Source organism: Rhipicephalus microplus, chromosome 3 (assembly GCF_043290135.1).
Source record: "Rhipicephalus microplus isolate Deutch F79 chromosome 3, USDA_Rmic, whole genome shotgun sequence".
In the NCBI taxonomy this organism is placed as follows: domain Eukaryota; kingdom Metazoa; phylum Arthropoda; class Arachnida; order Ixodida; family Ixodidae; genus Rhipicephalus; species Rhipicephalus microplus.
Window position 1 is genome coordinate 247977821 of NC_134702.1, and position 23214 is coordinate 248001034.

Below are 23214 nucleotides of genomic sequence, written 5' to 3' on the forward strand. Positions count from 1 at the left end.
GTCTTGTCTTGTGTGCTACAAGGTTCGTACTCGGAATTTATTGTTGTTAATTTACACAAACGACTTGCCCACTCCTATGCACATGCTTACGTCTTTGTTTGCAACTGATTCCCCAATACACAAAAAATAACTACGACCACTCGCTTCATCATTTTTAAGAATGATTTCAACACTGTACATGAATGGCTCCGTAAGTGTCTCATGGAAATAAACATTCATTAATGCCAGGCTCTACAAATTTCTCCTCCTATTGTGGTGGATGCAGCTTACGTCATAAACAAGCAATCATTAGAATAAGCAACATCATAAAATAACTTGGGTATACATGAAGTCAACAACTTGTCATGTCATAAGCACGTCAAACGTATCACAACTGAAGCCAACTGTGTTCTATATTGCCTTCGCATAAACTTTCACGCAATACTGTCTTCTGCTAAGACACTCCTATACACCACACACGTCCTCCCACAGCATGAATGCGCATTAGTCAACGTTGTCAGACACTAAGCACAGTACAGTAACCCAAAGCACACACACAATACAGAACGTTTCCGTCCATTTCATCTTTTGTAATTATCATGGAACATCCAGCGTAACCAATATATAAGTATCCTTACAACTTCCTTTATTTGATGTTCACAGAAAACCTTCTCGTTTATGTTTTATCACGAAACTTTCTATTATTGCCCACACCTGTCTTCACTGTTCACGCATGTCCCATTTTTATATCACTGCATCTAGACCATCGTCAGAAGGTTCAAGTACTTTAGAAACAATTACCCATTCACTGCGATTTTGCCCAAAAGAGACTATTACCAGCCTCCCGCTTCTAAGACAAGCATTCAAGACCACATACACCTTAAAAAGCTTTCTTAACTAACCATATATTCATGTTTTGCCTTTCTGAAATTTTCATTGCTTTCCTAAAGGAAATTTCATGGTATATTTAGTGTGTGTACAATGAATTCACGTGCTTGTAATGTACCTACTCTGAAAATTTGTATACCGCTTGTCAGGTTCTAATAATTTTTTGCATATTATTAGACTTATAAATAGATATATGATTTTGCCTTCCCTCTGTAGTGTACTGTATACCTTGAGATCGCAATCAAATGATAAATACAATGAATAATATCATCGAACAGTTTAGAATGAAGAATCGTGAGATCTTGAAGTAATTTAGCAATGGTTACATCAATATTTTACAGATGCCTCAAACGTGCTTTATGTACTATCGCTAATCTTTTCTATTAGCATTCGATTCGATGTCACTACTATTAAATTTATATTTGAGCTCCGCCACGGTGGTCTAGTGGCTAAGGTACTCGGCTGCTGACCCGCAGGTCGCGGGATCAAATCCCGGCTGTGGCGGCTGCATTTCCGATGGAGGCGGAAATGTTGTAGGCCCGTGTACTCAGATTTGGGTGCACGGTAAAGAACCCCAGGTGGTCAAAATTTCCAGAGCCCTCCACTACGGCGTCTCTCATAATCAAATAGTGGTTTTGGGACGTTAAACCCCACAAATCAATCATATTTGATTGGTATCTAAATTTCTCTATTTGCACATACTTATTCATATTTACTTATGCTGTGACCAGGTAAACACAACGTGCACGTTACGGTTGTTTGGGTGTATCCCTGACATCATCTAAACTGGTTGACATGTGCAAGTCTGAACTGAAATCACTGCGTTTTGTATTTACAACAATAAAACGTTTTCTCTTTTCTTTTTTTGCACAGCAAGTTGCAAGTGGTGTGTGATCACTGCACGTGTTTGGTAAAATTTCGCAAGATTGACAGCCTTGGCAAGAATCAACGTGCCTCATAGGACGAAATATTACAGCTTAACGAACAAAGTACATGTATTCTTGTTGGTGAGCTGATATTAAAGACGTAAACATGTATTCTGCGTAGGCAGTTGTGTAAAGGGTCTGCTTTGACAAGAAAATACTCACATTTAAAGAAATTTTATTCTTGGAATATGAGGATCACATGTGTAGCACTCTCTTTAGTGGGGCACATTGACGCTCAATGAGACAGTCCTACATCAACTTTCTTTAGTGCTTCCCACTACACCCCTAAAGAAAGTCAGCGTCCCGCCCTGAAGGAAGTGCTAGATATCCGACACTTATATACAAAAAGAGACTCGCACTGTTCACTGTGTATCTATCACGTTCTCGCATCGAATTGCTCGGCCGGAACGTACCCTGCCGAATCAAACAGATATTCCTGCACTTTACCAATTGTATTGGCAGGGCGATTCTTTCGAAAAAGTTTACACCCGGTAGCCCAGAGAGTTTTATCAGGAAATCTAACAGTCTGCTGCAATGCACTGTGAGGGAGACGTGATGCAATCGTTTTCTCTAAAGAGCGCATGAGAGCTTTACATTACAAGAACAAGCACGAAACATGGCTTTTGTTACAAAATATACGCAAATTTCAGCGAGGACAGTTTCGGCCACTCAAGGAACCATTCCTCCTGGCATTTCTTACTGCTTCTCAGCGAGTAATAATTTTTTGCTTTCGATAAACGTGTTAATAGGCTGTCATCATTGTTTGCAGGACACATTCAGCATGCGAGGAGACGGACCTCTGCGCAAGGGTCTGGCATACGCCTTGCGTGGTGGCTGCATGGAGGACGAGGACGTCAGTCGGCTTATGGTTGAGCGTGCAAAGTTGCGATTCAGTCGGCCCACATTTTTCGGCGTTCGCAAACTTTTGACGGTGAGTGCTCCGCTAATGTCCTGTTTTCATAGAGTCAGGGAATGAGATTTCACATGAACTTTCCTGCGCTCATACGTGAGCGGAAGTATGAACACTTTCGGGGGGCAAAGTGGTGCTCTACACCTGCTCCTTTAATAAAATAACTTCCTGCTCAAGGCATGTTGCCGCTGTGGGCAACAATCATTTTAAATATTAGTATCAAAGATACCAAGTTCAGGTTCTAATGGTGGCCTGCCTGGACCAAAAAATGCAGGAATCAATTGAAAGCACACTATAGATGTATCAGGGAACAAGGGTATCAAAGAACGAAGAGTGTATCAAGAAACAAATAGGGTTAAGGAAATCATATTGGAAATCAAGAAGGGGTCTTGGCTAGAACACGTAGCACGTAACCTAACAGCTGATCTTTAAGGATCACTGACTCAATTCCAAGAAAAGGCAAGCGGTTCAGGGCGAGATAGAAAACTTGGTGGGAATATCAGATTAGGAAGTTCGCAGCTATAAAGTAGCAGCAGCATACAAAGAATCGAGTTGACTGGTGGAACATGAGAAAGGCATTTGTCCTGCACTCGGCGTAGTCAGGCTGATGATGATGATCAAGGCTACTATAGCAGCACTATGGTTTTTATGAATTACATACGTCATAATTGTGTCAGTGCTTAGAGTAAGGCTATTTGTATTTTGGCCATTTAAAACATCTACGAATTTCCACGAGCTGGCCCCCATCTAACGTTCTCCTTCGTCCTCGGACCATGACCTGTGGCGCAATCTTCTTAACGCGCAGTGGTGCCAACAGGTGGTACATAAATGACCACCAATGTAGCGATACTTTTTGTCTTTACTGAATTACCTGGTCGACGAAAGCGCACCAGTAACATAGTGTTTTCTGCGAAGCGGCGCCAACTTCAGCAAGCTACATCTAAAGACATATTTCAGTGTAGCCTTGTAGTACCCCAACATGTTTTGTATTCTCTATGTGCTGTATCATGTGGCCCACCATGGATGTTTCCCCTTGACGTTTCTTTGTAACAGGTAAACATCTAGCATGAAACGATATCAGACAACAACGGGCCTACCCTGGTGTCTATGCTATGAGATGGTGCACCAAATATCTAAAAATTGGCAAACCGTACATCGAAAGCGCTGAACTATAACCGCATTATCTGAAAGACCGGAATATCTGAAGCTCGTTGTGAATTTTCTTGGGCTACCAATACAAGTACGTTAACAAGGTACACATGGCGTCAAAAATAATTTTTTTTTGTAATTTGAGAAGCATCGATTGAATCACTTCAGGTCATTACATAGTGAATTGAGGTGCCCGCTACACATCTCAGCATCGAGGGCCCTTTTACAGTGTATCAAGGGTACTTTTGCGATGCGTTGGCTGATGCTATATAAGATTTATGACTGAGCCTTTTTTTAATGAAGTCAAAGCGTTCAACGACTCACTCGTAACGAAATTCATATTGTGTGACGCCTGTTTACACATGTCACAGTGTGTGACGCGTGCTTGTTGTTTAGTCTTTTGCCACCATACGAGCAGATTACATGTGCTAACGTATACGTAGTTTTTTCCCGACATGACGCTTGCATAGAAATTTTTTCCTGAAGGAATTTCGAGCACCGGCATGGCTCTGTGGTGGAATACCAGGTCGCCATGAAGACGACTCGGGTTTGAACATCATTCTATCTTCGATAATTTTATGTCATTTTTTCTTCTTATTTTATGTGATCGCGGGTAGGGACGCCAGTGGCGGTGGTGGAAAACTACGGCACCAAGAACGGTCCTTAATGTGACCTCAACATATTTCGCGGTAAAAGATTGCAGGATACTGGAGTTTTGCTTTGAAGAATACAACATGCTTACGTGATCGGGCACCACGTGCATCTCGTTTCCACTAGGAAAGGAGCATTTGTGCGGTACCATTTGCTGTTTTGAACGTTCCTGGAAATCCTACTGCAGGTACAGTTGCGAAGTACCCACTGAGTCGTAATTCTTGCTTTTGACTATTCAAGAAGTACCTCTACACGTCCGTAAGGTGCCACGCACAATAACGCAGATGCATACTTCGTTACGTTTTGACGCCTGAAACCACCGACTCGTCGCGCGATTCACATGTCTTGATGACGTTTGGTGCAGTTACGCCATTCTGGCAGCCGCATTAGGAGTCCCAGAGAGGTTCTTCTGACTACATGACGTTTTCATAGTGATTTTAACAAAGAATTTTCAAAGAGCGATGTGGCTCCGTGGTTGAGCAAGGGCCGGATCGGCATCATCATGTGCCTCTCTTACTCGGACTAAGGATATTGATTCATCATAATTATTTCCAACAACACAAATTTTCCTCATGTGAATTGCTGTTTTTTATTCAGTCGAAATCAAATATCTCACCACCGACACCGATGCGAAAGTTTCTGCGTAATGAGCTCTGTATCACTATCAGTTTGAAGGATTTCTGGCAACGCCAATGGTCGGAGACAAATTGCCAAATAATTATTCTTAAATTGCAGACTTGGCAGGTTAGTGTCGTTATTATATAGCTTTAGAAAAGAGAGCACAAGACAGAAGCCTTTGCGGTCACTGCCACAGTGTTTGCGTCATAACGCTAACCAGCGTACGTGAGCGTTTGTGTTCCACACTCAATAAATACTGAAATATGTGCGGCCTGCCAACCCCTTTGCAGAGACCGTAAGGAGATTGTGCGTGACGGGAAACAAAGCAATTAAAAAAGTATGTGGCGCCCATACGCAAACGTTATACGCCAGTAACGCAAGCTAACCTAGTGCAAGGTATTTGAAAACTTCCTATTAGTGTCAAATATATTTTGTGTGTCTGGTCAACAGAAGCATACTACAGCACACGCCTGCATTAAAGCATTCTTCAAAAAATATATTGAAAAAACAGAAGTCATAGTTTCGCCGTGAGGGCGAAGCCATCAGTGGAGTAGCAATAAAATTGATCGACACGCGAAGAACAGGAACCACATCGACACGTGTAGTCCGTTCCTCCAACAGGAGTAATACACAAAAAGAGACACAGGGTGGACGCAACATCGCAACGTTCACAGATCAACACTCATTGCACTTCTGAAACACAAAGCAGGCAGGAAACACACTCACATATGTTTGCGCAGGATGAATACGAAAGTATTTGTGACAGATATTACTTCGTTGTGTTCGAAAAGAACGCTCTTTTCGCTAACGCAAATACTGCTGCAAAGTGGCATTCGTGTGCCCTGGAACAATAACGCAACCGTTTCGGTGAAAGCCACGAACCTACTGTTATGCTTCACCATGATTAGAGCACGGCGCGTGTTTATGGGCGACGACGCACCGCTGGGCAATACACGAGCGGGCCGCCCAACGCACACTTACTGACAAAAAAACTGATATACGTTACTGAGATCAGCACACCTTCAGCGGTAAATTGTGTATATTATTAGTTCGCCGTACCTCGGATGGATCGCATGGGCTTTCGTGGCCCATTGGCACACGCCAGTGCTGTGGAGCGAGAGGTCACCCGTTCGATTCCACGTGTCAAAAGTTATTTCTGAATTATTTTTGTAGATGTCATTTCCATGCACACACACACACACACACACGCACACACACACACACACACATATATATATATATATATATATATATACATATATATATATACAAATATATATATATAAATATATATATATATATATATATATATAAGGAAAACATGTGTATACTTGAGGGCTCGCTTTTCGTGTTTTGCATAATATTATGAAGATCTTACAGACAATAATGCCAAGGAAGGTATAGAAAAGTTTTTAGGCCGATTGTAATGTAAATGAGAAGAAAGAATAGTGGGTGAAAAGATAACTTGCGTGGGCAGGATCCAAACCTGCAACCTTCGAATAACGCGTTAGATGCTCTACCACTGAGCTACCACGACAGCTATCTCCCCAGCCACTTTATTGGGTATCTATGTCAATTTAAACGTGGGAGTGTCAGTCAGCGCCACCAGTAGCCATGGCGGCGAGTGTGGTACACTCTTCATAAGCCTGTTTGTCGTCACGTAGCACGTGAACTTATTACTAACTGGCAGCTGACCAATATTCCCCCATACACAACCTAGGGGCACCAACTCTGCCAGTACGAGACCCTCGTTATTGAATAAAGAAAACAAGTATATACTTGAGGGCTTGTTTTTTCGTGTTTTACGCAATATTAATGAAATCTAACAGAAAATAATGCCAAGGAAGGTATAAAAGAAGTTATTAGGCCAATCGTAATGTAAATGAGAAGAATTAAAAGTGGGTGAAAAGATTACTTCCCGTATATATATATATATATATATATATATATATATATATATATATATATATATATTTTTGATCACTGAAAACCGTTTTTGTGCTGATACAGATGAGCCTTGTTCGTTACACAAGAGCATGTGTGTTTTTTGGGGGGGTCTCGAATATTGACATATATAAGCGCGCGATTTTTATGCCCTGTATTCCCAGACGAAGGCCGGTCCCACGGTCGAAACGTCGGACTAAACTGTGCTGAAACGTTCGTTGTGTGTGAATTACTCCTTTTTCTATATATATATATATATATATATATATATATATATATATATATATATAGGCAGGCACGGTGGTTGAGTGGCCGTAGCGTTGCATATAGTCCAGTAGATCCTCCGTGAGCGGTCACAACGTGGTTTATTTCAACGTTTCGGCCTAAAGTCTGGCCTTCATCAGAATTCAGGCCTTCATCAGGCCTGAATCCTTCATCAGGCTTCATCAGGCCTTCATCAGGCCTAGAGTCTGGCCTGATGAAGGCCAGACTCTAGGCCGAAACGTCGAAATAAACCACGTTGTGACCGCTCACGGAGGATGTACTGGACTATATATATATATATATATATATATATATATATATATATATATATATATATATATATATATATCACAGACGAGTTCCCGATGGTCGGCGGGAACTGTGACTCGCACGAGCCACAAGCACCCCCTCACCATCATCAACAGCGCACCACCACTACGGGGGAAATCTGCTGGACAGTCAACACGTGTCTCTCCGTTTAGGATGTCGAGACCAAAAGCACTACACGACAGCACCACTACACCACCAGTCCTCAAAGGGAAGCCTGCCGAACTAAGAAACCACGTCTTTCTATGGCGAACCCCGGGACCGGAACTCCCTACGACACATTCGCCGGTAGCCCAACGCTGAAGTCCCCCCTACAACGACGAAGGCTTGGGGGGCAAAACTACAATCTGCAGACTTCATCAGTGCAGTCCCCGCACCCTAAAGAAGATTGACCACTGAAATGTAAGTCCAGCTCATTGCTTCCCAGTTGCAGTGCCACCTTCCTTAAAGTACGAAAACTTTCTGACAAACGAATTGGACATGAAATGCATAAATCAACATTGCAAGTGTACCTTCGTGCCAGAATAGCTCCAAGAGCATGACACTCTCCCTCACACCAGCCGCTCCAAACCTAGAAACACGACCAAATAACATGAAAAAATGTCCTCCTGGAGGCATCTCTTAAATTAACAGAAATCGCTCTCAATCACAGTGATATGCAAATAAGAAAACTGGTCACTATGACCAACACCAATCGCCGCAACAACACTTTAACTAACGAAGAAACCACCTCGTTAACAGAATTTGAACAGAATAAATACCAAGCCATCATTACCACGAAAATTTATAAACTCAAAAGAGACCATGTGCCAAACCCCGCGTTTCCTGATATAGTTCCTTATCACTACAACACCACCACCAAGGAAACCACTAACGGTAAAAACGAGCACCCATTTATGAACAAACCTTTGACACTGTGATTGTAAACCTATCGGACACGAGTTTGTCACCTGACGAAGAAAAACTGCTATCTAAAGGTCTAATATTCTGCCCGACCACAAAATTTTTCAAAGAATTCCACTTGCTCCGAGACCTCGACAACTTCGCTAGAAGCTTAAGGTTGCGCTAATATTTCTTAGACAGGGCTTATAACCACGAAACAATTCACCGTCGTAAAACAAATAATTGGGCACAGAACAGTAATCGAGACAAGTGCCTGGTCTTTTATCTCACCGCAGGACAGATAGATATAGTACACGAATACCACATACAAAAAGGAAAACGAGAAAACTTGACAAAATCTGAAAAATGGAGTATGATAAATCTGGCATCTAGGACAGACATAACAATAAAACCCGCTGACAAAGGAGGAGCGATTGTAGTCCTAATAAAACCAACTACTTACAAGAAGCATACCGGCAACTAGACGACTCAAGATTTTACGAACGCCTCCGAGGTGATCCGACAGACGAATACAAACGTATCGTATCAACTGAACTCAAGAAACTGTTGGATGCAGAGAAGATAACCAACACTGACCACAAACGGATTCGTGCAGCATACCCTCGTCCAGGTCTCTTCTACATCCTCCCGAAAATTCATAAACTTGGTAACCCAGGTCGACAAATCACATCAGGCATCGGTACAATAACTGAACCCATATCAGGGTACGTGGACAAACTAAACTAATAAGCCACATTCCATGCACCCTCGCGTACTTCATAAAAGACACCACACATTGCAGGTCGAGACATTGCAGGTCTGTGTGTGCCGAAAAACTTGTACTTGGTTACTCTTGATGTCTCTTTGTTGTATGCAAATATTCCTCACGATGATGGCATAGCTGAACAACAAAACATGTACACAGACCATAGACAATCTAACATCCCAGATTTCTCTGCCATCACAACTTCGATGAGGATAGTCCTCGAATAAAATATTGTGAATTTAACCAAGAATATTTTTGACAAATCAGTGGGACTGCTGTGGGCACCAAAATGGCACCCAATTATGTCAACATATTTATGGGAAAGGTAGAATCTTAGTTTCTTGCACAAAGTTTCTTGAAACCAGTTATACAGAAGATACATATTTCTTATTTGGACCCAGAGCGAGGATGAACTCAGTTTTATCGACGCTTACAATGCTGTACATTCGAACATACACTTCACAAACACCTACTCGCAAGCAAACGTAAACTTTGATGTTACCGTAATGATAGCAGAAGACAAGCAATGTACAACACTATATCGCAAACCAACGGATCGACAATAATACCTCCATCACCAAAGCGATCATCGGCGCCACCGTAAAAACAGTATTCCGTACTGCCAGGCTCACCAGCTTAAACGAATCTGCTTAAGAGACGCTGATTTTGACACGAGTTCACAGAGCCTAAAACTTATCCTCGATAAACAAAATTACCACCTAAATGTAATTGATGACGCCGTTAAAAAAGCGAGAAAACTGAAGCGTGATGACTTACTTATGAAGCGACCACCGCAAGAAGACCCACAACGAACAAACCTCTGCTTGACATACAGCACAAGCTTCCCCAATGTAAACGAAATCCTCAAACGACTGTACAACATTCTGGAACAAAGTGAACGTCTGAAACGCGCATTCTCATCCGCTGCTGGCGTCGTTTACCGATGACCACGCAACCTCAAAGACACACTTGTCCACTCTCAGATCAATACCACACCCTCTAACAATTCATGCCAATCTTATTTAAAGTCAAGTTTTCTTCTATGTAAAGCGATGCGAGAAACACGCAAAGCAATCAGCACACAATCCAAGTTTTCAATTAACATACGAGGAAACCTAACATGCGAGTCCTCTAAGGTGGTAACCCTACTCGAATGCAACGTGTGCAGTATGCAGTACATCAAATAAAGAGAAACAGCACGTAGGATTGGCTTCAATAATCACAGAGCCCATGCGAAATCAGCCCCAAGTCTACCTCTATCAAAACATCTCAATCTTCCCGACCATAAATTCGACAAACGATCAGTAACGCTCTTAAAGATGGCATTTTAATCAAATCGAGAACGTTAACAACGAGAGTCATACCTTATCTACCGATTTAACACCCTCGATAGAAGAATAAACCAGAATCCTGGTACACTTGCAGCAATTACAGCATTAGAAAACAATAACGGCCAAAATAAAAATAGTAACTGAGTCCACGGCACTGCAGCTGCGAAGTGCGCTGGGCAACTCCAAACAATGCTAAGTGTGACTACCCTTCCTAAGTACAGCTGTCGGCTGTTTTGGTTTCTACCTCACTATCCAATCAATTATGCCAAACATGACATGCCCAACAACAACCCTGTGCCCGTTCAGGTGGCCCCTACTGCACGCGTAATCTAGAAGCGGGCAAGAATTGCCAATGCACCCGCTTGCCAGCCTCAGCGGCAATACGCGGCGCCCCAATTTCTACGACGAGATGTCGACAGGGCACCGAAAATTTGAAGGCTTATACTTCTTAAGAAAAGCTCTTTTTCCCCCGCACCAAACCGCCAGAGCCAGAATGCGCCGTCTGGCCAGGAACAATGCGTTAATGAAAGGAAGGATACACAGACCGCAGCCATCCTATAAGTGAAAAGGAGAAAAGGCAGAGTGATGGAGGGGGATGGGGAAGGAAGAGTGAAAGGGGCGCCCGGTGGAGTCCACCTGATATATTCCCCTTTTTTTTTCTTTTTTCTTCTTGTTCTTTCCTACTTTTTTCTTTCGTTTTTTTTCCTCTTTCTGTTTCTTCCCCTCTGATTTAGGATGGTATAAAGTTGAACACCAACAAACTGTACCCTCAATCCTGATTAAGGCCAGACTCTAGGCCGAAACGTCGAAACAAACCACGTTATGACCGGTCACGGAGAATCTACTCGAATATATATATATATATATATATATATATATATATATATATATATATATATATATATTGAAAATCTTTCTGATTTCAGTCGAGTTATAAGTCATCAGATGAAGCAGACGAGCTAACGAAAAACGATGCTTTATTGCCAACGTTACGGCCGGGGGGCGGCCTTCGTCAGGGTATATATGCATATGATGTGCGCGTTACTGTCATATGCATGTATGCCCTGACGAAGGCCTGTCCCCTGGCCGTAACGTTGACAATAAACCGCACTTTTTCGTTTGCTTGTCTGCTTTATCTGATGACTATGTATATATATATATATATATATATATATATATATAGGAGGAGGAGGAGGTAAGTTTATTTACAGAAATATCTATCTATATATATATATATATATATATATATATATATATATATATATATATATTTATTTATTTATGTATGTCACCAGAAGAAGCGAACGAGCAAACGAAAAACGATGCTTTATTGCATCGTTTTTCGTCTGCTCGTTCGCTTCTTCTGGTGACTTATAACTCGACCGGAATCCAGGAAGACCTTAAATATATATATATATATATATATATATATATATATATATATATATATATATATATACATATATATATATATATATATATATATATATATATATATATATATATATATATATATGGCAACAAATAAAGGAGACAATCATAGCACCCTTGTTGTGGGCCGGCCGTTCTAATCTCCGTTCGTTCTTGTCTTTCTTTTACTAAACCGTGCGCGCACACATCCATGCCCGAGCTCTAGTGCATCTTCGCTACACTCGACCACGCAGTGAACACAGAGCCCTTTAAAAAATATCCCTTCTCTGGCAGGGGTTTTCTCTTCTCGAGAGAAAATGTTCATCGGTAGTGGGCATTATCGGCCACACAGGCACCTCTGGAGGGCGGCATTGGCTGCCTCGTTTAGGCCGTTTGCAGACACACTTTGACTTGCTTCGGAAGTAGGACGATGATATTTCTGGTAGGCACCACTAGCTGCGCCTGGGTGACCGTCCTTCTGTACGCCTTGATGTGTCTCGCGTAACAGTAGCAGACTCAGACGGCCTAGATTGGCTGCCTCATCGTGACCGCAGGTCTCGGCCTTACGGCGACATTGTATGGAGAGCTTTCGAAGTCGTCTCCGGCGGGTGGGTGGTCGTATGTGCGTAAGCTCACACGTGTCCTGCTGTGCTGCCAAACATTCTGGTGGACGTCCTTCGCTGTTTCGTTACGGCTGCAGCACGCATAGCAACCCCTTCTGTTGCTGCAGTGTGAGGTGCTGCTCTTCATTCATGTCTGTGTGCTTAGAAGGTAACACTTCCAGAGCGAATAATGCGTAAAAGGCCTTACCAGCGGCAAGGCATGGCGGTGACTCGACGTTGTAACGTCTACGTTGCTGTCACTGCTGTAACTTGAATATTAAGTCGTATTCAGTGGCTCCGTTTAGCGTCCGCACCCACGAACACCAGCGCTGCGGCCCCACACGCTGAAGTTATTGCAGTCGCCTGAATACATCTTACTGTTTTTGTCAAGATGGTGACCATTTGATCGGTCAGTGGCAGTTTTCACAGCGGTGAGAGCTGCATCTTGTTAAAGCGCTCTGTACTCAGGTGGTATAACGAGTGCCAAAATAGAAAACTTGCCGCTGTCGGAATATCCTGTTTATACCTCCACCCTCTACGGTGCATTTACTCGAGTTCTCACCGTGAGAACATACAGGTGGCCTTTTTTTTTAATTGGGAAGGATTTCTTAGCGACTTTCGGTGACTTTAAGTCTATCTATCTATCTATCTATCTATCTATCTATCTATCTATCTATCTATCTATCTATCTATCTATCTATCTATCTATCTATCTATCTATCTAGCCGCCTACAACTTTCAGCTCTCCTGGCCGTTTTGATAATAATATGAATACCAAACTTGGTATGGCCTAACAAGACTCTATAAAGACTATATTTGACTAGTCATAACATGAAAATTATGACATTATGTCATGCGAGTCATGATTTACATTTCATGGTCCTGCAGCTCTTCTGGTGGTTTCGTTGACATTGCATGTTGCAAAACTGATATGGTGTGGCATGATGGCATGGCTAACACTAGCGACAGACACTAACATGAAAATCATGACACACGTGTGATATAACGACATGAATACAAGGCACGTTGGTGATGCGCTCGCGGCCATTTTGCTAGCGTGACATATACCAAATTTGGTATTATATTATACTACGTGAATAGATTACGAAGTTATGTGACGGGTGCAAACATGATAAACATGAGATGCGTGTCATGTAATACCATGACTACTTGCTACGCTCAAGATGCGCTCGTGGCTTTTTTGCTAGCTTCACGTGTACCAAACTTGGTATTACGCAATGCGACCGGACGACATAGGAGAATGACACATCCAAATATGATAATCACGACATGCGCGTCATGTAACATTATGACTACGTGCCACACTGATGATGCGTTTGCGGTCGTTTTGCTAGCTTCACATATGCCAAATTTGGTATTACGTGACGTCAATGGATGACGTCACGTAATAAAAGTATGGGACCGGGGCAAACTTTATAATCATGAGATGCGTGTCATGTGAAAACATGACTGCATGCCACAGTCAAGGCTCTAATACATGTTGACGTGACGCGGTGTGCGTGCTCGCCGGCGTTCATTTCGTCGCGTCACGCCAGTGTTGCCACGCCAAGCGCCGGTCTCTCCATAGACTCGCAAGCACGCACCCCACTGCATTGCTTCGAAGCATGCGCGTTTCAGCGCGTCTGGCGTCCCTCCGTCAGGAAATATGGGAGACGCAGTGTTGTCTGGGTAACGCATTGGCGCAAAACGCAGTATGTTGCACTTCGCCCCAGTTGCCATCGGGCCGGGTCGACGAATGCTGGTCGCGCCTGGCGTCAGTCTAGCGTGCTCACGTTTTGCTAGTTAGCGTCACTGTGCCCAGCGCGCGTGCGCGTGAACGCTACATTGAAGTATAAAGGGCCCTTAAAGATGCGTTCGCGGCCATTTTGCTAGCTCCACATATACCAAATTCGGTGTTCCGTTACGTCAATAGCTGACGGAATATGACTGGTGCAAACATGGTAATAATTTACATTTGCGTCAAGTAAGAACATGACATCGTACCACGCTCATAGCGTGCTCGCGGCTGTTTCACTTGCTCCACTTATACTAAATATAGTATCATGTGACGTGAATAGATGACAAAGGTAAACGACACATCCAAACATGAGAATCTTGACACGGAAGTCATCTACGGCAACATTTACCTCCACCTCCTAACGTTGTGCTGATAATAAAGTAACCTATCAACATTTCTCAATCGTGCTTCGCATATCATCGAATCCCACTGCACGTGGGATCTGCCGATTTTCTTGGCACTGAGTAGTTTCTTTTATGAAAACGCGTTTGTCATGTACGAGGAGAGCGAGGAGAAGCAGATTTATTTACATTGAGGTACACGGACAGCGGGGACTGCAATTACGACTACGCTTCACGAAAATTGTTTGTTCGTTTGTTTATTAATAATTTATTTTTTATATAAACGTGGTTACACAGTGGCGTGTGCCAACATAAAAGCTGCTATAAGCAGCTTGAGGACCTCGTATATCTAGCTTCCGATCTCTTACGCCAAGTGAAGATGGGGAGCAGACGAACGGTCGTAAGCAAATTTCCTGTCCAGCCTTGCAAGTTACCTAAGAGAATTAATGTTCTAGTGCCAATAAAGTGAATTTCTCCTGATAAAGAAATAAAAATATAATAATAGTAATAACAATTTATTATTAATAACATTCATATTAACATTATTATTAAAATTATTATTGATATTATTATTATTATTAAAATTATTATTGATGTTATTATTACTATTATTATTATTATTATTATTATTATTATTATTATTATTATTATTATTATTATTATTATTATTAATATTATTATTATTATTATTATTATTATTATCATTATTATTATTATTATTATTTCATGCGGTAGCAATTGCTCAATATGGCAGCGGGGACAGTGTTGAGTATTATGCATACTGTGTGACAACATTTAGAAACACAACAAATACAAAACTTGGAGGACTCTTGAGCTTCACCTTCAAGAGTAGACTGCAATAGCGTTACAGGGCCCTGTGCGTATGACCTTTTCATTTACTAGCCTAGCTTCGATTCTCAGGTTATACTTCAACTGTGCCCTGAGGGAACGAACGACTGTGCGTGCAACACTGGTCATTTCAAAATATTTCAGAACGTTCACTGCAAGCACAATTGCGAAAAGCTCACTGCGCCATAATTTTTCCTTTGGGAATCAGCAAAGGAGCCTTTACACGTGCGTAAACAACACGCGAACATAAATTTACGCCCTGTAATGGCTGGGCCTTTACTACACCCACTTAATGCGGATTTCACATGTTTACCCGCGTGGCGCAATTCTACGCTAGTACCATGAAATCCCTTCTACTACATGATTTAAAGCAGTGTAAACACAAGGCTTCGCTTTTTTTGCAGGACACAATAATATTGAGAAGTTCTACTACATGAATTTCCTTCCGTTTTTTTTCGGAATCAGTTTCGACCATTGGCTTGCTTATCCGGTATAATACCTGACTGCCATGCAGGGAGCCTGAGCTCAAACTCTCACTCGTTTTGAAGTTTTCTTTTTTTTTCGATTGGCAGGTTTCCTATTTTTTTTTCATCTTTAGCATGGACAAGATAATTTTTGTCATTCACAATCGGACACCCTGACAGCAAAAGCAACACCGAAATTTCTGTGAAATGAGCTCGTGAAATCTGTCACTTCCAAATAATGAACAATGGTAAAAATTAAAAATAGAAGTATAGCTGTTGAGACAGTCGTTTATCCTACTACTCAATAAGAGTGCATGATCAAAGCACACACTGACAGATAGTTCTAACCTCCAACAAAAATAACCAGAGAGAGTGACCAGAGGAGGAAAGAACTTTATTCAGAGTCCGGCGAGTAGATGGGGTGGGCGATTGGCCCCGCCTAGGTTACGGCCAGGAGTCCTTCAATCCTGGTGGCTTCTTCGGCCCGCTGGACGGCGCACATTTGGTCTTCGAGGACGGAACTGAGCATTGCGGCTTCGCAGCGTGCGCGAAGGCTGTCAGCAGAAGCCGCATACTTGTTATGAGTACTAACCCCTGTATATTCTTATAACATATGCTCCCGAGTGGCTCTGGAGTCGCAACGCTTGCACCTGTCCGTTTTGTATATATCAGGATATATAATGTGCGATAGTGCAGGATTCGGATATGTCCTAGTTTGTAACTGCCGCCATTCGACAGACTGTCTTTTTGTTAATTTTGGGTGAGGGGGCGGGAATATGCCCTTCTGTAATATATAATGTTTTGTAATTTCATTGTACCTGGTCATTCTGTCTTCCCACTCCCACTCGTCTGCCACGCCGTAATCACCGGAGGAGGCTGGGGCGGCACTTGAGAGGGCAGCTCGGTCAGTGAGCCCTCGAGCTGCATCATGTACAGCCCCGTTGTTGCTGTCCCCCGCGATGGCATGAGCAGGTGTCCATATAATATATGTATTTCTGGGGCTTGTTCGACACCCTTCTTTGAGAATACGTAGTGCCTCCGGGGAGATGCGGCCGTTGGCAAAGTTTCTCACTGCCGTTTGAGAGTCACTGCCTATCACGGTTGCGTTTGTCTACAGTGAGCGCTATGGCTACCTCTTCCGCTGTCTCGGTACTTGTGGTGCGTATCGTTGCGCATGTCGTACAGCGTTTGTTGCTATCGATTACGGCTGCGGTAAACCCCCGTTTTCGCTTGTATCGAGCAGCGTCTACGAAAACTGCGTCCTTGTCATTCCCGAACTTTTTTGTATTTCTTTTGCTCTTGTCTCTCGTCTGGCTTTATTGTGTTCGGAAAGTGACCAGACAATCGAAACAATTTATTATCATGTTACTCTAGCAGAACTTTTAAATGAAGCGTAGTAAAGTTAATAAATTCCGTGCATTAATTTATTCTTGATTGGAGTGTAAACGAATTATGTTGACTGTCACATACCTTCGAATAAATTTGGCGCAATTTAGGAGGTGGTAGCAAGCTTTGCGTCGCTAAGATAGACAGCTCATTGCCAAAGGCAAAGTCTATGACGTTCAGTGTGAGAATGACGGCATCGTAACGCACTCCCATCTTGTTTGGCTGGACAAGAAGTATTTACCTCACGTGGAAAGTGAGAGCTCGCACCCGGTAGCGACCCGCAGTTGTTCCCAGTGATTCCACCACATATATTGAAGCAGAAATGTCCATACTAAAGGCGCCGATCCCCCGCTCCCCTAAACGCATGGTGGGTGCCCTTTGAAGGCTCAGTGGTGATTTTAAATGAGCCGCCAGAAGTAGAACAGCATTCATAATAAGGCAGCAAGACACAAACGTATGTGTGGTGGTGTTTTGCCAGTGAGCAGTTTATGTTACATTTCTTTATTATTACAGCAACATATATTTTTTATTTATTGATATGTGGGGTTTGACTTTTCAAAACCACGATATGATTATGAGAGACGCCGTAGTGGAGGGCTCCGGAAATTTCGACCACCTGAGGTTCATTAACGTACACCCAAATCTGATCACATGGGCCTACAACTTTTCCGCCTCCATCGAAAATGCAGCCGCCGAAGCCGGGTTTTGATCCCGCGAGCTGCGGGTCAGAAGCCGAGTGTCTTAGCCACTAGACCACCACAACGGGGCAATAGATATTTTTCTCAATCGCACTGTTCTCATTACAGAACCTAGAACCTAGGTAGCACATGTCAGTGTCACTTCTCGGTGCAGTGAAGTGCACTAGGAAGCAGCCCACCATGAGTGTTCTGAATCTGTGGGTATCTTCGTGAAAAAATGAATAAGTGACAACTTGCAAAAAGGGCCTCTAGCATTTCGCACAAGTACCCTTGTAGCAGGCGCATCCAAATGACAATGTACTCATCCAGATGAGGTGTTCTCAAGAAGGCTGCTTAGATCGTCCCTTACACGGCCTTCTTTCGAGATTAAAAGCAATTGAGAAAACTGTCGAGAGTGCTTTCACAAAAGCACCTTGTTGATGACCTCTTTTAGATTGTGCTTGAAAAATTCGAGTAGCTGCCACTGCATCTTTTGAGTTATAAGGCTCATCGTGGGCTCGTGAGCGTATTGTTCGTGAATATTTGTTATTCTCTTTTTTTTTGCAAGAAACCCAATCAGGAGCTTTAAAAAAGGTGGAAAGTTGCTGTAACATTTTGCACTCTGCTCTCGATTGGTAGCCGCCACGAAGACTTGTATGATGAACAGTGTGAAGCACGGGTACTGTTTCTTGAAGAAAGTCTTTCATTTTTTGTAACTAGTAGAAAATATGAGTACTGTTTTTATAGAGCATTTTTGTATTTCAGTAAGTCAACTTGTTTGGTGCTGTTACAGACGTTTTGGGCTGCTTTTATTTTAGGCCAGATGACAGTGGTTAAAATGCTAGCGGTCCTCATAAAACTTTTACTCTTAAAATGGTCAGTAATGTAGAATTTGCCGTACTTGGTGGTTAAATCGTATGCAGGCAGTGCAAATATAGGCAGGACATCAATTTTCAGCAAACTTGCATTGAGGTACACATTCGGGCCAATCTATACAGTAGAGCTTGTTCAGTCTACAAATCCGACGCGAGAATGTCGCCTGGAAGCGCATGATGAATGGATAAGTTCGATAACAGTACAACAGGGAAGCCAGCGCAAGGAACAGCGCAGCGAATCCCAGTGGTAGGCCGCCGTAGCAGACGATGCGCCAAAAGAAGCGCAAGATCAGACTGCAGCGCCGCTAGTTCTCGCGAATGCCGTTCAAACCACCCTCTTCCGCTGGCGGAGATACGGTGCTTTGAAACTGAGTTTATTCCAGTAACGTTGACCCCAAACGGCACCAAACGGCACCAAACGCTACCCCGAACTACCAACCCCTTTCGCAGCGCCTACCAATATTGATCAGGATTGAGCATTCACACTTGTGCGGTTTTCGATTAAAAAGCAAATATTGCGCATTTCTGAGGCACGATAACAACACGTCAATATTCTGCGTGTGCCTTTTTACTAGAAAAGGCATACATAAGTAATTCTAAGGACCATAGCGCTTATCACGCTGCGCTGACGATGCAAGAATTGCACGAAAAGGCAAGAGATTCCAACGCTTTGCTAAGACGACACGGTGGTGGCACCTACCAGTCTCTTTGTGTTCTACACGTTGTCGCCTCCGAGATGCGCGCACGCCGCTCACTTAGTTTTCCCAAGATAATAGCCAGATAGAATTTATGTCTCACGTGCGAAATGCCACGATGCGTTCGTTCACCTCCACTGCATGCATCGAGGCACTCTAACGCCGTACCTCCAGAATACCAACCACCTATTTTCTTGCGTAAAATAAATATCAAATAAACATTTTGTTCACTCTCTCCAGACGCAAGACTATCGTCTTTCGACGACGATTGCGATGTAACATGCAGATAGGGGGCCAATTTTTTTTACTAGCAGACGCTGCTAGCATTGACCTTGCTTCAACGTCAGAAATTCTATTTGTTTTATTAGGAGTGATTTTTGTATAATGAAAACTGTTGATAAGCTGTTGCACTTATAACTTGGGCAAAATATTGCGTCATGAACAATAGAGGAAACAATAAAATTTCCCCCTCTTGTATTATCTCCTGTCTGCCAATCACCCAATCCCTTTCACGATAGACCTTGATGGTTTCCATGCTAGGTACACAGTCTACTTCCTCTGTCGCCTGTGAACAATGACTAGCAATGTTTAACTTCGAGTGTTGAGATGCTTAGCAGACAGAACGCATGATTAAAAATACTGAGAGTGCTACTTTCTAAACTCTGGTATCATATTTTGCACCAAACTTTGTGAAAGACCATTCCTTCCATACCGACAAGCATAGGCCGGCAAAAATTTTAGAGCTCATTGAGCCTCAATCAGATCCATTCATGAGACATGCCTTACCCTTACGGCTCACTTGGACTCACATTATTCTATGTTTCCCTTATTCGCATTCACTCTAACTCAGATTTACTAATTTTCTGACTCAAACTGACGGCTCCACGCAAGTTTTAGTTCATTCCATTGCACTCATGTATCTGCTATAGCGCTATCGGTGGTTGTATCCACGGTGTCAATGCTTCTCAACACCGATATCGGTGCTGACGCGGCGCTTTGTTCTTGTATCTTTAAATAAGAGCTAGCATGCAGTCAAACTGACTAATGACATCTTCATGGATTGTTATGACTCATATCAGAAGTTTTTTACAAGTAAAATGGAGGAGAAAGTCGTATTACTTCCGTGACCTACGCACCTGTTAATTTTCTTGCTGTTGTATGAAGGCTGCTGCATTGATTTTATCAAGTGATAATATAGGCCTGAGCATACATAATCGTGATAGTAAAGTTGTATTTGATTCACCATACAAAAAAAGGTCAGAAAACAGTGTGTAGCTCACTCAGTCTCAATCATGAAATCTATCTCTCCCTAAGGCCTCTCTCGAATTCACAATCATCAAAGTTTTCCTCAGCTTTACCCACTCGTACTCATACTAGCTTAGACGTTTCTCATTTTTACTTACTCAGGTTCAGACTGATGAAAATATTACCCACCTAAACTCGCTCACATTCATGGCCTGATCTTCGTCTTAGTGGGTCTATTCTTGTGAGAGTGTGCGGACCTATGCCGACAAGGTGATTCGGTGTTTGCAGTAAACATATGTAAAAGTGGATATATTTCTGCCAATTCAACCTGTGCCTCTTACATCGTTTCAGGGAATAAGATTTGTTAAATAATTTACCCATTTTTCATAAAATTCAAGGGCGCAGTAAGCTTTGATGGTGCGGTCTCAGTAGATCCTGCAGTCAGTGAAGAGGGCTAGGCGTGAGGGATTACTGACGTTTTGTGATCTAAGTGTTTATCATGTTCAAAGCCCAATGAAAAATGTTTTTCTAACAATTATCTTTTGTTTCTATCAGGAACTTTGGAACTGCGAAAAACTCGTGAAAGAGGGTTACAAGAAGTACTACGACATGAAGCTTCCAGTTACAGAAGGAGATGATTCATGCAAAATATTCCAGGAGATCTGTCAGAACCTCATTCTGCTATCCAGGGCAAGTTCACCATATTTTGCCAACCACGTCTGAATCCTTGCAGAATTCGTCGCAGTATATTATACTTCGCACATATGCTTCATTAGGGTCGTTCCAGTTCGCAAAATATCACAACTTTCTTGCGCATAGTTTATACTTTCTATAGCATGTGAGCAAAGCATTATTATTGTTGTTGTTAGGATCTCAAGTCAGTGTGGGTAGTAGCTTATAAAACATTGTGCTTGACTATATATTTTATTCATATTAGAAATAGTTGGTAACCAAAAACCACGCGCAACTTCAAAAGTGAAATTGTGGAAAATTGGTCGCAGTGACTTGTCTGTTTTGCGATTTCATTGTTATAATAGAAAGTGAATATCGGATGTTTACAGCCGCAATTTACGCATCATACTAACGGCCTAAAGACTCATATATTTTCCGTGCGTTGAGTGTTCTAAAGGCACTCCCGACATTTGGAACATTTGAACGTATCATTGGTCACGATAAAAGAAATTTTCGTTATGCACCTTATGGAAAGAATCGGAGTTCTGCCTGAACAAAATCGTGCTATGAATGGGATGCTGAACTGCACTTTATCCCTGTCGTTCGCAGTCTGTGAAAATTCACGCGGCAACCAATATGACTTCAGTCTTGGCCAACAGTTTTGCGTTCACAATGCTTGCCAAGTTTCGTGGTGGTAAGTACTCATTCATATGTTTCTATCTTTCTGCAGATGCATTCAGTGCAAACGTTATCAACATAAAATTACGCTACCTATCAGAAGTTGATAGTTATGTGAACGTGCAAAGCCAATATAATAAACGTAGCGAACTTGAGAATGCGTTTTCAAGCAGCTAAATATCGCTGGATCTTTTTTTTTCCAACTACATGGTACAAGTGAAAGGGCCAATTACACCACCTCTAAAATATATTGATTATTATTTTTGTGTCAAAATAGCATCAATAGAAATAAGTAGACGTGCTGTTCAAGAAGAACACAGAAAAACCTGCTTATTTAAGTTATTTTGATCAAAGTTTCTACAATTGTTTTGTTTTACCGTTTGTTCATGTGGGGCGACATTCTGCGTAGAACACTCGCGCATTGACACACCCTCTGCGGCCTTCGTTGGTCGCTTGTATCGCAATGAACTCACCATTTCACTAATTATGAATGCATTTGCCTGTGAACAAGAATAATGTTCTCCATGCTGCATCGCTATTTATGTGTACGTTGAAGACTACATGGTCAGAATCACCGGGACTTTTCAATACGGTGCCTCTCATGATCAAATTGGGGTTTTGGGACGTTCAATCTTAGAAGTTATTGTCGTGCAAAACAGTTCACAGAGCCCCCGCAGGGTGCTTCCCACTGATCTCCACTAGATATGCTGGATGGCGCTTTGCTGCTATTACAGCCAGCCGCGCGTGTGGTCACTGAATGTTCAAGGGTTCGCCCCGGAAGTCGATCGTATGTTGCACTTCTCAGCCGTTGTTTAGCTTTTATTTTCACTTCTACGCATCTTATAGCAATATTGATGGCCTATTTTCTTCCAGACAACAAATTATAT

At 42.4% G+C, this 23214-nt stretch overlaps 1 protein-coding gene across 3 annotated transcripts in view; it reads left to right on the forward strand.

Annotated features, from left to right (window-relative positions):
- The window catches only part of LOC119161150 (rifampicin phosphotransferase), a 586004-nt gene that overhangs the window by 372205 nt on the left and 190585 nt on the right, over nt 1-23214 (forward strand). For all 3 annotated transcript variants that reach the window (XM_075890885.1, XM_037413539.2, XM_075890884.1), the window contains 3 exons: nt 2563-2724; nt 21533-21667; nt 22259-22343. In XM_075890885.1, coding sequence (XP_075747000.1) covers nt 2563-2724; nt 21533-21667; nt 22259-22343 — 382 coding nt within the window. The remainder of the gene's footprint in view (nt 1-2562; nt 2725-21532; nt 21668-22258; nt 22344-23214) is intronic.